Source organism: Chiroxiphia lanceolata, chromosome 6, assembly GCF_009829145.1.
Source record: "Chiroxiphia lanceolata isolate bChiLan1 chromosome 6, bChiLan1.pri, whole genome shotgun sequence".
NCBI classification, from domain to species: domain Eukaryota; kingdom Metazoa; phylum Chordata; class Aves; order Passeriformes; family Pipridae; genus Chiroxiphia; species Chiroxiphia lanceolata.
Window position 1 is genome coordinate 63,601,102 of NC_045642.1, and position 15,210 is coordinate 63,616,311.

Genomic DNA, 15,210 nt, shown 5'->3' on the forward strand with positions numbered 1-15,210 from the left:
CCGCTGCCCGCTCCGGTGCCCGCTCCGCCCGCCGGGGTCATCCCCCGGCGGGGCTCAGGCCCAGGGGCCGGGGTTGCGGGATGGGGTCGGGGCAGCTCCGCACCCCCCGCATCCCCTCCTCGGGGCGTGATGATGCCTTTCCCCCCTCTTCATCTCCCCTCTGGAGTCTCCTCCAAAGCCCTGTCGTTTCGCCTTTCCTGCTGCTGTGGGCCTCTTCTTGCCTCTGTCCCTGCCTCCCACCCATGACCCGACCCACTGCGGCGCCCCCGCCGTGGGTACCACCAAAGACCTGCCCGTGTTCCCCCTTGGAGCCCTCCCTGATGCCGGTGCTGGGTGTTTGGTTGGGTTGTGTTGTCTGATACTCTGCCTGACAACTCTGGGATCTCTTTCCCAAGTTGCACTTGCCAGTCCTGTGTTCAGCATCCCCTGCTAGGAAAAGAAATAGTACTTCCAAAGGAGGAAATGGCATTCCCAAAGACAGAAATGGTATTTCCAAAGGAGAAAATGGCATTTCCAAAGGCAGGAATGATATATTTCCGGATATTACAATGTGTATTTTTTAGAGATGGCAAGTCAGTTAAAAGTGGTTCCTGCTTGCAGTGGAAGGTGTCATGATTTATAGCACAGCCAGGGGCTCCATTGCTCCTATTTTCCCTTTCTGTTTCATGTGTTAATATTAGTTCCATTTTGTTTCTGTTGTGGCTGGGATGTGATTATTTTGGACAGTGTCCTGGCACTTTCATTAGCAAGGAGTCCAAGTCCAGAACTCCTGACTCCAGGGTTCCATGAACCGAGACATTTTGAAGATCAGGCTGATAACCAAAAAACCATGTTGGTTGGCCAGCAGATGACATTGATAAGAAAATTGTCATCTTTAACTGCAAGACTGTAGTCTAAGGGTAAGGGAAGAAACAGATTTCTAATTCCTGTGTTATTTAGAATTAAAATGATTCCAATCCCAGAGATGCTGAAAAACTGGAGGGGGTCCTGCAAGGTCTGTGAAGGTGGTCATGGGTTGGAAGCTGTGGTGTGTAAGGAAAGTAGGAAGAGCAGTGCTGCATCCAGGTATGGGGCTTCCAGCATCAGAAGGATGTGGAGCTGCTGGAGCAAGTCCAGAGGAGGTCATGGAGATGCTCCAAGGGCTGAAGCCCCTCTGCTCTGGAACCAGGCTGGGAGAGCTGGGGGTGTTCACCTGGAGAAGAGAAGGATCCAGGGAGACCTGAGAGCCCCTTGCAGGGCCTAAAGGGGCTCCAGGAGAGCTGGAGAAGAACTTTGGACAAGGGATGGAGGGACAGGACAAAGGGGAATGGCTCACTGGAGATACTCGAAGCTTGGCTCCATGAGGCCCTGCTTTCAGTAGGAGGTTGGACCAGATGGTCTCCAGAGGTCACTTCCAACATGGGCTTAAGTGTATGGAGCTGAGATTCTCCATATCCCCTTCTTGTCCTCGATGTTTTCAATCCCAATGAGTTTTTTCTTTGACTTAAAGTAGTGCACTATTACCAGTTGTAATTGTTTCTACTTTTTTAAACCACAAGCTGTGTAGTGATGATGTGCACAGCTGCCAAAATCAGCACAGCTTGTATAAACTCTAGAATAATTATTGCTTTTTGTTCTTTCTCCACTGGAATTAGGGATGCTCTGAAGTATCTCACTGAAGCTTTTCAGTCCATCAGTGAAGTAGAACTCGACGATGCAATTGAAAATGTCATCGATGCTGTTGAAAAACAGCCATGTGAGTAAACAATTCCTTTTTCTTAGGCAAGTTTATCTGGCACTCAGGATGTTATTTAGACAAAGACAGAGTTACTGGCAGCAGAGACACTCAGGTGTCATTGTAGCATAATGGATTGACTGAGATAAATGTGTTTGTTGACAATTTGTTTTGTTAAATACTGAAGTTTGCAGTGTCAGCAGAAGACATTTATGCCATTTAAAAAGTTGGCAGCCTGGTACATTCCTGACTTTTCCAAAAGTGGTAAAATTTTTCAATGCCAGTTACTAAAAGTTTGTATGGACACCTTTGTACTTGAAACTATCATTTTAAATAGTAAAATGGAGAGAGACTGTTCACAAGAGCACGGAGTGACAGGACAAGAGACAGTGGCTCCAAATTGAAAGAGAGTAGGTTTGGATTGGATATTGGGAAGGAATTCTTGGCTGGGAGGGTGGTGAGGCCCTGGCACAGGTTGCCCAGAGAAGCTGTGGCTGCCTCTGGATCCCTGGAAGTGTCCAAGGCCAGGTTGGATGGGGCTTGAAGCAACCTGGGCTGGTGGAAGGTGTCCCTGCCCATGGCAGGGGGTGGCACTGGATGGGCTTTGAGGTCCTTTCCAACCCAACCCATTTTGGGATTCTATGAGAAAATAATCCAAAGAAATAATGAGAAATTAATTCACTTCTTATTCAGTAATCTGGGCCCAGAAAAGGGTTGCTGAGAGGTGTGATCTGAGGGGTCTGGCAGCACAAAACAGGAGTTGTAGCAGCTTTAATTAAAGGATGTGACTGACAGAGGATGCCTGACACGTGTGTTTACTGATCAGAGCTTATGAGAACCAGGAAACATGGGCTCACTTCCAGTTTTTGGCCAAGGAGATTCAAATCCATATAAATATGATCTAAAATAAAACCCAGGCCTTAGGTGAGTTCAGGAAACCTTCCCAGCCTATCCTAATTATACCTAATTAAATCCAGAGGGGCACATGCTTGTTCTGTTAGCGTTCAGAAATATTTTTAATTTCAATTGTCAGTTTAAATCCACGAAGACAACAATGTGCCTGTCTCCAAAATTGTGTTGGAATACTTCCTTATGACAGCAATCCATGTGATAATGTTCTGGAACAGAATTAACCTCCAGAATGTGAAAGCTCCGCTCTTAACACATTTGTAGTGTATTTGGCAGCTTTGCATAAACTATAATTGTCTTGTTCTCCATGTTTAGGGAATCAATGGTGGGCACAGTGTGTTTTTTGCTACAAGTGTGTCCTTTTGGTGACAATATTAAGAGATCCATTTGTAAACACCGCGTGTCCTTAGCTTACAGAAAATGTGCTTATTTGTGTAATAGATTCCTCTGACAAGACTCAGCCATTCGTTGTAAAATATTTGAGACCCACTTCCTCGGTGCATTCCACAGGCTGGAGTTGTTGTAATCCTTGGAAATTTTTCTTTCCAGTGTCATCCAACATGATTGAACAATCCACAGTGGAAACAGCAGTCCAGGAATGCAGCCGGGCACCGGACGAAACCACGTACGGTGACACTTGGGTCGTTTTATTCGGGGTTTGTGGGTGTGCATCTCCTTATTTCTCCTCAGGAAATAAATGTCAGGCATTTTCTGCGGGGCTGCACGTGCAGTAATTGCTTTTGTGCTTTTGCCTCCCCGGTGCAGGTTTGTAATGTCCCTCCTCAGAGGGTTTGTTCTCGTGGATTGGCCTCCGGGGAATTCGAAATGTAATCTGACGTTCTGGAATTCAAATGCTGTGGCTGCGTGTTCCGTGTGGTACAGGTTGAATATTAACCAACACTTCTGTTCATGCTTTTGTCTAGATGAAAATAATCTCAGGTTATCTTTGGGCCTTTCTTGTCTAAGAGCACTTTGAAAAGTTTTCCTCTGTGGTGCTTGTTCCTGCTTTTTTGTATAGTTTTCTGAAACCCTGATTGATTTTCCCTCTCTGATAACGAGCCGTGGAGCAATTACTGCAGTTCCTGAGAACTTTGTGATGGTGATGAATGTGTTTCCTTTAGTGTTTATGTTGTACTGACATTGCAATGCAAAGCATGAAAAGAGCTGGTTGGCTGGGCATGTCAGTTGGATACTGTCATCCCACAGCCCCTCAAGGTGGAGGAAATTTGGGGTTAACTTTTCTCCTTGTCGTTGGAACCTTTATGATGCAGATGGTTTGAGCTTGACTTTTCTTTGTGGTGCTTTTTATACTTCAGAGGAATCTGCGTGCACAGATTCTCAGTGTCCTGAAGGGAAAAGCTCTACAGATCACAAGGACAACTCTCTTTAATTATTTAATTAGAAGATGCAGTTGTATCCAAGAGATGCAGGACAAAACAGAATATAAAATAGAAAGATGCAGGAGAAATGGTGATAACACAGGGTGACAGCGAACAAAGCAAATGTCATTTTATTCAACATGTTTGTTACTGTTTGTTTCACCCACTTCATCGAATCACAGAATGGTTTGGCTTGGAAAATCGTGTTCAAGTAATGCTGTAAATGAATTCTTGTTTCAGAGAGAATGTTTTCAACATTATTGGAGCCTTTGACATTCCACGTTATATTTATAATGCAGAAAGGAAGAAGTTTCTACCGTAAGTCTTCCATGTTTTAAGTTTCAATTATTTCTTGCTTTAAGAAAAAAAAAGCCTCTATTTCTATAAGGTTTGAAGTCTGTTTTTAGTCTTTCCCTCGTGGGTCTGTTCACCTCAAGCCTGAGTGAGAAAGGTAGTAAATGTTTCAAACCATAAACCATGTTTATGCCATCTAATGAATAAAAAAGACAGTAAGGCTGAGGACATACATCACTAAACGTAGCTTGGGCTTGTTTTTTTCTTGCATTTGGCTTGTTTAAATTTTTTTTTTTTTTAATAAATTTGGTCTGTCTGTTGGGTGTATTTATTTCTTAGCCTGTACCTTGCAGCTCCCTGAAGCCCTGGGGGATTTCTAAGGAGAACTCCAAATGCTAAAACAAAAAGAAAAATTAGGAGCAGCTGGGTGATTCTGGAGGCTGGAGAAACTGGAGGAACAATACTCTTGTTCATGGCCACTTAAAAGGCATAACTGCTTTTTAGAAAAAAAAAATGGATTTCTGCAGAGGCCCATTTGGGTGGAAAGATAAATCTCAAGGCCTGGGAGTTAGCAGGAAGGGAAATGGATGTAGCCTTCAAAATGCAGGAACACAGGATCCAGAGCAGGAATGTTCCTCGTGGAGTAACTAAATCACGCAGCAGCGTTTGTAGCTTTCTCAGCCTCCCAGAACTTTTAGATCAATAAGTAATTTTCGTGTGTGGAATGTGCCTTTTTGTTTAAAGCCTTGACTGTGTTGAACTCCTTGCAGTCTGTCCATGACCAGCCTCCCTGCACCGAGTTTATTTGGGACTGCCAGAGATAAAGCAGAGCTGTTCCGTGAGCGCTACTCCGTCCTACAGCAGGTCAGGAGACACTGCCTTCCTGAGAGCAGCAGAGGTGTCCTCGGGGATACATCCTAAATCCTCCTGTGCCAAAAATACACTGTGCTATTGCACCTCTTTGCCTCGTGGTTTCACATAAACTCCCTTCCCTCCTGGTTGTCGGAAATAACTTATTTCAGAGAGCGTCACAGAATACATTTTTTTTAGGCTTATAGTCTTATTATCCAGTGTTATTGATCATCTATTTCTTGGAAGCAAATTCTTGTCAGAGGAACCGATTAGTTAAAAATCGCTGGTTAAAATAGAGTAAGAACTTTCTGAAGTAGTTTGCTCAGTGGTTGTAGTGAACTGGCTTTTTGACACTGCTCATTTGTTTTTAAACTGACTTACTTCAATTTTGGTGCCTGCAGAGGACTCACAGACATGAGTTGTTCACTCCCTCACCAATTGTGGCTCACCCTGATGACAGCAAGAGCAAATTCCAGGTAAAAAAATCGTGTTCTTTTCAGTTTTAATCCAGTTTTAAGCAAAATAATCCCGGCAGCCATTACTGGAAGTCTTTTCCTAAACTGTGCTACGTTCAGACACGTGCCCCTGATTTTTCTAATGAGCCTGTATCCTCTCATAGCTCATTTGTGTGTTTATGTAAAACATGTGCTGAGTGGTGCCTTGTCTTGCTTAAGGACAGGCACCTGGAGGGTTTGATTTAGTTCTGATTTGATTCTTTGCCTTTGGTTCCAGCTAAAGACTGTAGAAACCCTCCTGGGCAATACAGCCAGAGTGGGAGAAGTGATTGTGCTTGGGATGATCACTCAGCTTAAGGAGGTGAGCTCCTTCCTCCTTTTATTTGTGAGTTACAATATGTCAGAAAATGAGAACACCTAAATGTCTCACCACTGGATCCATTCCAATGGACTTTTCCACGAGCAGTTGGTGCCAGTGTGAGAGGGGAAAATGTCTTTGTCCTCTCACTGCAGAATTTTGTAATGCTTTATGTCAGCAACCAGAACCAGTCAGAACTTTTAGGCTTGGCCCTTCCCGAAGGGCTGGAGCTTCCAGTGACTGTGTTTGGACTTGGCATTTCCTTGGACTGTGATTTTAGGGGAGGGAGGCACCAGCAGTCCCAAGTGCAGCAGCTCAAAGGGAACCTGCTGAGATACACTCACTATAAACTACATTATTTTCAGTTCTGCCAGTGTGTTCTAAGCTTACAATATTAAACCCAGCCGAATTCTTTGTAAATACTGACTGATAGATGCCTCTCATGGAAGCATTTATGTGTTTGGGTGTATTTTGCTTTATTAAATCTGCTTTTTAGGGGAAATATTTCCTAGAAGACCCCACAGGAGTCGTCCAGCTGGACCTCAGTAAAGCAATATCCTTTTTCTGCGATGGAAGAGCTGAAGGAATTTCCTGTAGACCTGCAGAATTTTAAATTGAAGAGTAAATCAATACTGGCCATTAAAAATTATATATTGAGAATTGCAGCGCTCTCTTTCTCTCCTTTGTTTCAAATTCCTTGGCTGCTGCAGCTCCCTGCCCTTTCTCCTAGGACAAGGTCAGTATTCCTCCTAATGGAAGCAGAGCCTGTTCCTGGTTTTGGGCTCTTTATGGACTTACCTGCTCAGATACCAGGGAATTTCCAGGCTCTTCAGCCAGCCTGTGAACTTTCAGTAGCATCCAAATATATTATACCAGCTGGAAAGAAGAATTTTGGCTAAAGAACCTACTTTAAGAATCCTGATCTAAGAAAAATACATTCCTTAACCTCCCTGCACCAGTTCCACAGTGGGTTATATACTGAATCCTGCTTTGTTCTGGCAGAAGGTAAAGCAGAGGGGATTGTTTTTAGCTTGTGATAAATTATTCTGTTCAGGCTGTCACTGCCAGATGTGGCTGAACAGACAAGTCTCATGTTGACAAGGCTTGACCATAAGTGAGTCTGTGGCTGAGATTTTTGGCCATAAACCTGTTACTTTGTGGGGTCTGGAGGCAGAGAGCAGGAATTTGAGGGTTTCAGGGTGTTGGGGGGGATGTGAGTATCTGTAGCAGCTTTGAGGGTTGGCCTCAGCCTGGCTCCAACAAAGGAGGAGTTATGACTGGATTGGGAAGATAAACTAGAATATCCAAACAGTGTGATTTAACAGTCTGAAAATGCTGCTTTGTGTTGGCACAGCTTGGTCCTTCAAAGGCTTTAAAGAGTCTTCTCCTTAAGATGATGTCGGGCTTTGCAGTTTGGGAGCCTTGTTCTGGCACAAAAATGGCTATTCCTGTTTGTGGAATATTCCTCTGTGCAATATGCACACTCTCAGTCTGTTTTCTAGTGTGTTCTGTGTTTAAAATTTAGAGAGAGAATAGAAGTTGGGAGCACAAATGATAGTGGGGACAAGTGTCACCCTGTTCCTTCTAAAAGGTGGGACAATCCTTGAGACAAAGTGCATTTGATGGGAGCTCTTCCAGGGCAGGGTCAGCAGAAATGATGCCTGTTCCCCTATGTTCTGCCTTGGGTTGAGGGGGTTGTTTTTGTGGCTGTGCAGCAAAATCCACCCAGAGAAGTGTGTGGGGTTAACAAAACACTTGGTTTCTCGCTCAGCCTGTTTTCCAGCCAGATCCTTCCATGGCCTGGTTCTGGTGCTATCACAGGAGGGATTGATGGAGGCTGGGAATAGCTGTGCAGCACAGCTGCCAACCCTCTGACTAATGTCTAGGACATGGTGCTGTTAGAAAGACTAAAGGTTATTTTGCTGTTCCAAAATCTCTTAGGTTGGTACGAGGACGAAGTTTTTCATGTGAACGCTTTTGGATTTCCGCCCACTGAGCCTTCTGCTACCACGAGGTATAAAACTGACTTTTGGCAGCCTCACCCCTTATTTTCTTCAGGGTTTCTAAGTAAGATCATTATTATTTTAAAATTTCTGTGACATTCAAGTATGTTATTTGTCCTCCTCCCCGAATGCTTCAAAATAAATACAGTTTTAAGGAAGCAATTCTGGGACTTTCTGCTCTGCTTGGACCAGCACTAAAGCTTGGAGTGTTGGCAGAAAAACCCTTCCAAAGGCCTTTGGGCTCTGCATATTAATTGAAATTGGGATCTAAGGCCTTCTCAGTTGCAAAACCAGGGAATTGTTACATGGGAATAACAAATTCCTTGTTCCTTGAAGAGTGGATCATAGAATCCCAGAATCCCAGAATGGTCTAGTGGAAGGTGTCCCTGCCCATGGCAGGGGGTTGGAATGAGATGAGCTTTAAGATCCCTTCCAACCCAAACCATTCTGGGATTCTATGATCCTAATTTGAATATCTGAATGATGTAGAGCCTTCTATGGGAACATAAACTTCTTTGGAGGCCCTTCTTCATCGTCAGTAAAGGCTTCTGCCAAACTAAAGCAGCTGGAGGAAGAAAATGAAGATGCCATGTTTGTGTTTCTTTCTGATGTGTGGCTGGACCAAGCAGAAGTGCTGGAAAAGCTTCACATGATGTTTTCAGGTGGGTGAGAATTGCTTTGACTCTAAACCTTGTTTTCATCCTTTGTTTTCATAAATTTGTAGTACTAACATTGCTTTGGCCAGCAGCCATTTTATGTGCTGTGACAAGAACGTTTCTCTTGCTCCTGAAAGTTCTTCCTAGGCTTAGTTTTAAGAAAACTCTTATTTCAGAGAGATGAGCACTGCTTCCCACTGCCAGAGGGCAGGGTTAGATGGGATATTGAGAAGGAATTGTTGGCTGGGAGGGTGGGGAGAGGCTGACACAGGTTGCCCAGAGAAGCTGTGGCTGGCCCTGGATCCCTGGAAGTGTCCAAGGCCAGGTTGGATGGGGCTTGGAGCAACCTGGGATAGTGGGAGGCATCCCTGCCCATGGCAGGGGGTTGGAACTGGATGAGCTTTAAGATCCCTTCCCACCTAAAGCATTCCATGATTCTGCGAGTAGAAATGTTGACAACACTGGGATAACAAAGCATCTGTGAATTGCTTCTCTGTATTCCAGAGCAGTTTAGGAACAGCTTGTCCTGTCAGCCGTAGATAGAATGAAAGTGTGAGAGGGTGGGTGCTTTAAAAATAGACAACATGAAATTAAGGGTGGGAAAACTGCTCCTCATCTAAAGAGAACTGGACACAAATTAACACACTCACCCAGAAGTTACAAAACCAGTTCAGGATCTGGATCAGAGCTGGCAAATCCTTGAAGTAGAGGATTGGACCCGATCCAAGATTTCAGGTGCCGAGGTGATAAAAGGGACTCTTGTCGGTGAGATTCGTGTGCTGAACTCACCCAGCAAAGATGCAGACACTGCATTTCCTATTTCAGAATTTTAATAGGCAAGTGATTACCTTCATAATTATAACCTAAGAGGAATAGCTGAGTGGAATAGCAAGGAAAATATTGATGAGCCGTTTCTCTGGCATAAGCAATTCTGTTCTATTTACCAACCCGACTGAAAACCACTGAAGTAAATCCAAGTCTGGTCCTGCATGTGAGGAAAATGGAGAGTAACTGGGATGTGAGATGAATGCCTGAGTAGATGTTTCTATTTTTATTTTAGGGATGGGAATCAGGTTTCTTCTTTCACCCATTGCTGTGAAGCCTTGTGTTTCTGGGTGATTAGGGAGATTGTCAGGATTCATCAGATCCTTAAACTACTCAGGCAATTCCAGTTGCTGTTGCTTTATAATGCCAAAGAATGAATTAAATATTGGTAGAGCCTTGAATTAGAGTGATCATGGAGGTTAATAGCAATCCATTGCTGCCTATTGCTGTTTTTCTCTTTAAGGAACTAGTCCATTTTAAAATTGTATTATTTATCATATTGCATGTTGTATTATTCTCTGGACTGGGTCAGCAGTTGGATACACAAAAACAACGTTGAGACTGGGCTCCCTTGAAGTGCCATTTGTACATTGTCATCACCCTTTTTAAGCTAAAACCAGCCTGGATCAGGAAAATAGTTCATGTGTATTTATAGCAGCAGAGCTTGAAGTGCCGTTTCAGTTTCTGCCTTTCATGGAAGGGGCTGGAAGCTGAGTGCTGGAAGATACCAAAGTGAATGGAATATAGTCACAGATCCTCTTTTTCTCCCAGGTTATTCCTCTGCACCTCCCACCTGCTTTTTCTTCTGTGGAAATTTTTCATCGGCGCCATATGGAAAAAATCAAATTCAGTCACTGAAAGGTAGGGAAGTCTCTGTAAACAGTCAGACATGTGCACTAAATTAAAATAATGATGGCAAACAAAGGAAGAGAGCAGAAAATAAACCCTTATTTTCTAAGTGACACATTTTTAACGCACTTGGAGGGGTGATTCATACGCCGTGTGTGTTTATTATCTAACCAGGTGTTCTATTTTTTCCTGGCTCCAGGTTCTTTGAAGGCCCTTGCAGATATTATATGTGAACACCCCAGCATTCATAAAAGGTACAGAGCAAAGGGAATGATGTTTATTTTGTGAAACCTTTTAATTACTTCAAGGTAGTAAGAGATAACCATATTTTCTCTTTCCTGTGAACCAGCTGTGATCAGATAACGAGCTGGTTTTGTAACAGGCCTGCAAGTTTGTTTTGGGAGCAGTGTGAGGCTTTGATTTTTATCTGAAATAGCTGGGGCATGGAAACTGCTAATGAGGGAGCCCAGGGCTCTCCCTGGAATATTTTTTTCTGGCTCCTGATCTTTGAATTCCTAGCATTAGACCTACTTTCTAGAGTCTGTGTAAAAGTGATACCTTTTCACTTTTTGCAGTAGCCGATTTGTGTTTGTCCCTGGCCCTGAAGACCCTGGTCCTGGTTCTATTTTACCAAGGTCAGTTTGCTCAAGAATTTGGAGTTAAATAGTTAAAGAAGGGAAGAATTTTTGTTGATCCATCTGCTGCTATTTATTTTAGACCTCCCCTGGCTGAAAATATTACTCAGGAATTCAGACAGCTGGTGCCATTTTCAGTTTTCACCACAAATCCTTGCAGGTAACGGTGCAAGTGCTATTTTTATTTATTTATTTTACTAAATGACTGATGTATGTAATTTTCAAAACCTACAAATTTTGCAAAAATTGGTCTTAAATCTGTCAAACTAATAGAATTCTTCACATGCATGAATTGTAACTAGTTCTAAATGCATTAAGACATAAATAAATCAGTGATGAAAGGCAATAGAGCTAGAAGTTTGACAGTGCTATAAAAATCCTGCTCAAAAGCATCAGGTCTTTCTGAATCTGGAGGAAATGAAGGGAAGATGGGTAAATATTGTTTTAATTCAAATGTGCTTTTTTATTTGGCTGTATTGGAGATCAACTTTATGATGCAGCTCCCTAGTTTTTAGGTTCATCTTATTTAATTTCATTACTGTTTTCCACTTAGGATTCAATACTGCACCCAAGAAATTATTATCTTTCGTGAAGATTTGGTCAACAAAATGTGCAGAAACTGTGTCAGGTTCCCCAGCAGCAACATGGACATTCCCAACCACGTGAGTGAGTCATGGTGTTGAGCACCTTTTGCCAAGATTTTTGACCTCTTTATTGATCAGCAGGTCTGGATTTCGGGTGCTCTGATCCTCATTCTCACGACACATTGCAAGAGGAGCCCAGAGGGACTGGAAGGAGGATCTATACATTTAGTATTTTTACCTTTCTTTACATTTTGACAGTAAAATATCTCAAACTATGATACTTTCAGGTGGTATTGAGTCATTCTGTCACACTGCAGGTGCCCTTGAACACAAAACTTCCTGGCAGCCAATTTTCTGTGCACCAACCATGAATGTCTACCAAGAAACATGGATTCCTAAAGGCAAAGTTGAATACAAATTATTTTTTTTTGAAGATTTGATTGGTTATCCAGTGCCATTTGCAGTAAAGCAGCATGTCACTTTTCAAAAAATTCACCTGCTTGTTTTGTCTTCTCACTTGAAGTCTTAATCCTGCTTTTTATACATCAAATTATGGCCCTAGTTAATGAACCCTCAGCAGGAGCTGATGGGATTTACTGATATAATTGGATGAGAATGAAGCAGGTAGTACTGGCTCATTGCAGTGATGGATGGAACCTGGTTTTATTTATTTTATAGGGTTGTGGGTTTTTTGTTTGCTTGACTCAGAAACTTGTTTTAGCTCTTTCTTCCTTCATCACAACAGTGCTCAGTATCTTTATGAACCCACAGTGGACAGCAATGTACCTTGATTTTGGTGTGCACATTTGCATTCCTGTCACTTCCTTGTGCTCACAGAGGGCTTCCTTTCCAGGAAGGAATCACGAAAGAAAATGTAGAATTATGTATAGAAACTCTTTCTGCAGATGCTTTTGCATACTTCACTTTATCTCTGCCTTTTTTGGCCCTCTCACTATTTTTTTTTTAATTCAAAAAAAATGTGGGAAATTTTGTTGCTAAGAAAGGAATCGAAATCATTTGGGAATCAAATGATTTCCTCGGTTCAGGGGAAAGACTGTTAAAGCATGGATTTTGTTGTTAACTAATACTGTAAGGAAAGCCATGGGGGGGGGGAAAAAACACAATCTATAAAATGAAATTTATGGCATTGTTGGTACTTCCTGGGCTGGAGGAACAGGTAAGTAGATTTTCTCGGAGAGTAGTTTTGATATCTTCAAATATTGCCTGATATGCTTTAAAAAGGACTTTGTGTATCGAAAAACCCCCCAATACAAAAATGAAAAGAGCAGCTGAGTGCTGTGGGGGAGCTGCTTCTTTACCCCAGAAATTATTAACGATCAGAGGGAGTCAGATACAAAAAAAAAAAAAAAAAAAAAAAAAGAAAACATCTTCAAGTTCAAAGCTTCTTTATTAACAAGCATTGAAAAAAAACCCGTTCAAACCAATGATTTCTGTTCCCCTTGCAGTTTGTGAAGACCATTTTGTCCCAGGCCCACCTGACCCCGCTGCCGCTGTACGTCAGCCCCGTGTACTGGGCCTACGACTATTCCCTGAGGGTTTATCCCGTGCCAGACGTGCTGGTCGTGGCGGATAAACACGACCCCTTCACTGTCACCAACACCGACTGCCTCTGCATCAATCCTGTAAGACTCCCTGGGGCCTTCCCGAAATAAAAAGGGGCCTTCCAACGTGTCTCTCACCATCTGTTCGGTGTTTTACTCACACGAGTGTGGTTTGTACGTTTTCTCCTTTACAGGGTTCGTTTCCGAGAAGCGGATTTTCGTTCAAGGTGTTCTACCCCTCCAACAAGACAGTTGAAGACAGGTAAATCTGTTCACTTTCTCATATAAAATGAAGTGTTTTCCTGCGTTCCGACTTCCTGATTATCAGGAGGAACGCAGAAAATTGATAACATAAAGAGAGTGAGTGTTTCATCAATTTAACTGACTTACCCTTCATACTTAGGGAGGGTAAGAAATCCAAATGTCCAGAAGTAATAAATTGAGAAATTGCAGTCAAATATCAATAATGGGAAGCAGAATCCAGAATTAAATGGAAAAATTACTGTACTGTATGATTTTCAACGATTGAAACCTGATTGGGAAACAGATTTGTTTCTGGGGATGATGCTTGTTACATAACTTAATTAAATTTAGGAGCAATTTTTGGTTCATTTTGTGATCATCTTCAAGCCCAGAAGCCACTTTCATGCTCTGATTTCACATATTTTTAAATCTGTACTTATTAATTCCAACTGTGGCCTTCCACTGACTGGAAAAAGGCCAGCTGCAACACCAAAAAGTATTAAAAGTATCAAAGGCCTTGCAATGGATGAAAAATTGCCTGTTTGAAATAATGATGGTATAACCCCATAGGAAAAGGATAGATTTATCTGGTCTTATTGTTTCTTGCCTTGTTACAGAAGCCTTCCAAGGGAATTAATAATGAATCAGCCCATGCAACCTTTATTTGAATATAAAAAATACCATACTTTAGGTCTTTAAATAGTTTAAAACATTATCAAGTCTTTAATAGAGCAAGACATAGAATGGTATTGTGAACTATCTTTAGGAAAAAAACCCTAAATGTTGTTTTTCTTTGGTATTTTCAGCAAGCTTCAGGGGCTCTGAATTTCTGCAAGACGGCAAAAAGGGAGCGAGCCCACGTGAAGCCAACTCCAGCTCTTATTTTTTAGATGTCTTGATTTTATGATGTATTATGGACTTTTTATAATAAATGTCAAATTTTGTTTACAAATAAACTTTTACAGGAAAAAGCACTGGTGTCAGTTTAGTGTAAAGTGTAGAGTCAGAGTCAAGAATTGCCAAAGCATAGAAAAAGGCAACTGTGTATAAAACAGGAAAGATCTGTCTTTAAAAAAAGAAATTAAGGATAGGGAGAACTTTGTCTAGTTGAACTGAGAGCTGGTTATCTGCAGGAGATACTGGGAATGTGGAATAGGATTTGTCTTTGGATGGGAAAGGGCCAGAAAAGATTTGTGAGGTGTTGTTTGATGGCAGTACGTAATCTGTTTGCAGATTGTGTTACACAGATAGGGAGAAGAGAGGCAAGATGACCAAGGACATGGTCCTTTGAACTTCTGGAGAAGGTTGGGAGGAGGAAATCTTGCAGAAGGAGCAGTCAGGAAGGTGGGAAAGAGTCAGGGATTGGTTTTTGATGAAACCAACCAAAAACCTCCTCCACGTGCTCATAGGCACTGAGACCAGAGAAGCAGCCTGGGACTACCCCAAAGTGCCCAGATCAGGTGTAGAACAGAGAGGGGACCCTTGTCACCAGGAATTGTGTTTCACAGACCCCTTCCCAATGTGCTGGCATGGCCTGAGAACAGCTCAAGAGGCAGGAACAGAGGGAGAGCAGGATCTGGGCTCTGAGGGGCCATCGGGTAGGGGATGGGAGGTGGGTACAAGAGGCATGAACTGGACTGCCAAGGATTTAAAACCCAAACCGCAGGACTGGCTGCACTGGCACTTCTGAACGTGCTCCCTCAGGGGCTGGTAGTGCCAGCTCAGGGATGCAGGACAAGTGGGGAGCATGTGCTTTTCAAATGGATGAGATGACAGCGAAAAAGCACCCCTCTTGAAGACAAGCAAGAGGGCCAAGAGCCAGCAGGAAGCCACTGAGAAGCGGAGAAAGGCTCAGCAAGGTCAGATGGAGAGCTCAGGGATGGAGAGGCCTC

The 15,210-nt window shown here is 42.8% G+C and overlaps 1 protein-coding gene across 3 annotated transcripts in view; it reads left to right on the forward strand.

The window, feature by feature from the left end:
- Positions 1–14,231, forward strand: part of POLE2 (DNA polymerase epsilon 2, accessory subunit) — a 17,922-nt gene extending 3,691 nt beyond the window's left edge. For 2 of the 3 annotated variants that reach the window (XM_032692077.1, XM_032692075.1), the window contains exons 2-19: positions 1,635–1,735; positions 3,173–3,248; positions 4,243–4,320; positions 5,067–5,160; positions 5,550–5,624; positions 5,881–5,964; positions 6,458–6,514; positions 6,918–6,966; positions 7,903–7,975; positions 8,454–8,626; positions 10,217–10,306; positions 10,494–10,548; positions 10,870–10,929; positions 11,012–11,089; positions 11,483–11,591; positions 12,980–13,156; positions 13,270–13,337; positions 14,125–14,231. In XM_032692077.1, coding sequence (XP_032547968.1) covers positions 3,184–3,248; positions 4,243–4,320; positions 5,067–5,160; positions 5,550–5,624; positions 5,881–5,964; positions 6,458–6,514; positions 6,918–6,966; positions 7,903–7,975; positions 8,454–8,626; positions 10,217–10,306; positions 10,494–10,548; positions 10,870–10,929; positions 11,012–11,089; positions 11,483–11,591; positions 12,980–13,156; positions 13,270–13,337; positions 14,125–14,143 — 1,404 coding nt within the window. In that variant the 5' untranslated portion in view covers positions 1,635–1,735; positions 3,173–3,183 and the 3' untranslated portion in view covers positions 14,144–14,231. Of the gene's footprint in view, positions 1–1,634; positions 1,736–3,172; positions 3,249–3,275; positions 3,389–4,242; positions 4,321–5,066; positions 5,161–5,549; positions 5,625–5,880; positions 5,965–6,457; positions 6,515–6,917; positions 6,967–7,902; positions 7,976–8,453; positions 8,627–10,216; positions 10,307–10,493; positions 10,549–10,869; positions 10,930–11,011; positions 11,090–11,482; positions 11,592–12,979; positions 13,157–13,269; positions 13,338–14,124 lie in introns of those variants that run through there. The other variant, XM_032692076.1, reaches the window with a different exon arrangement.
- The last annotated feature ends 979 nt before the right edge of the window (positions 14,232–15,210 follow it).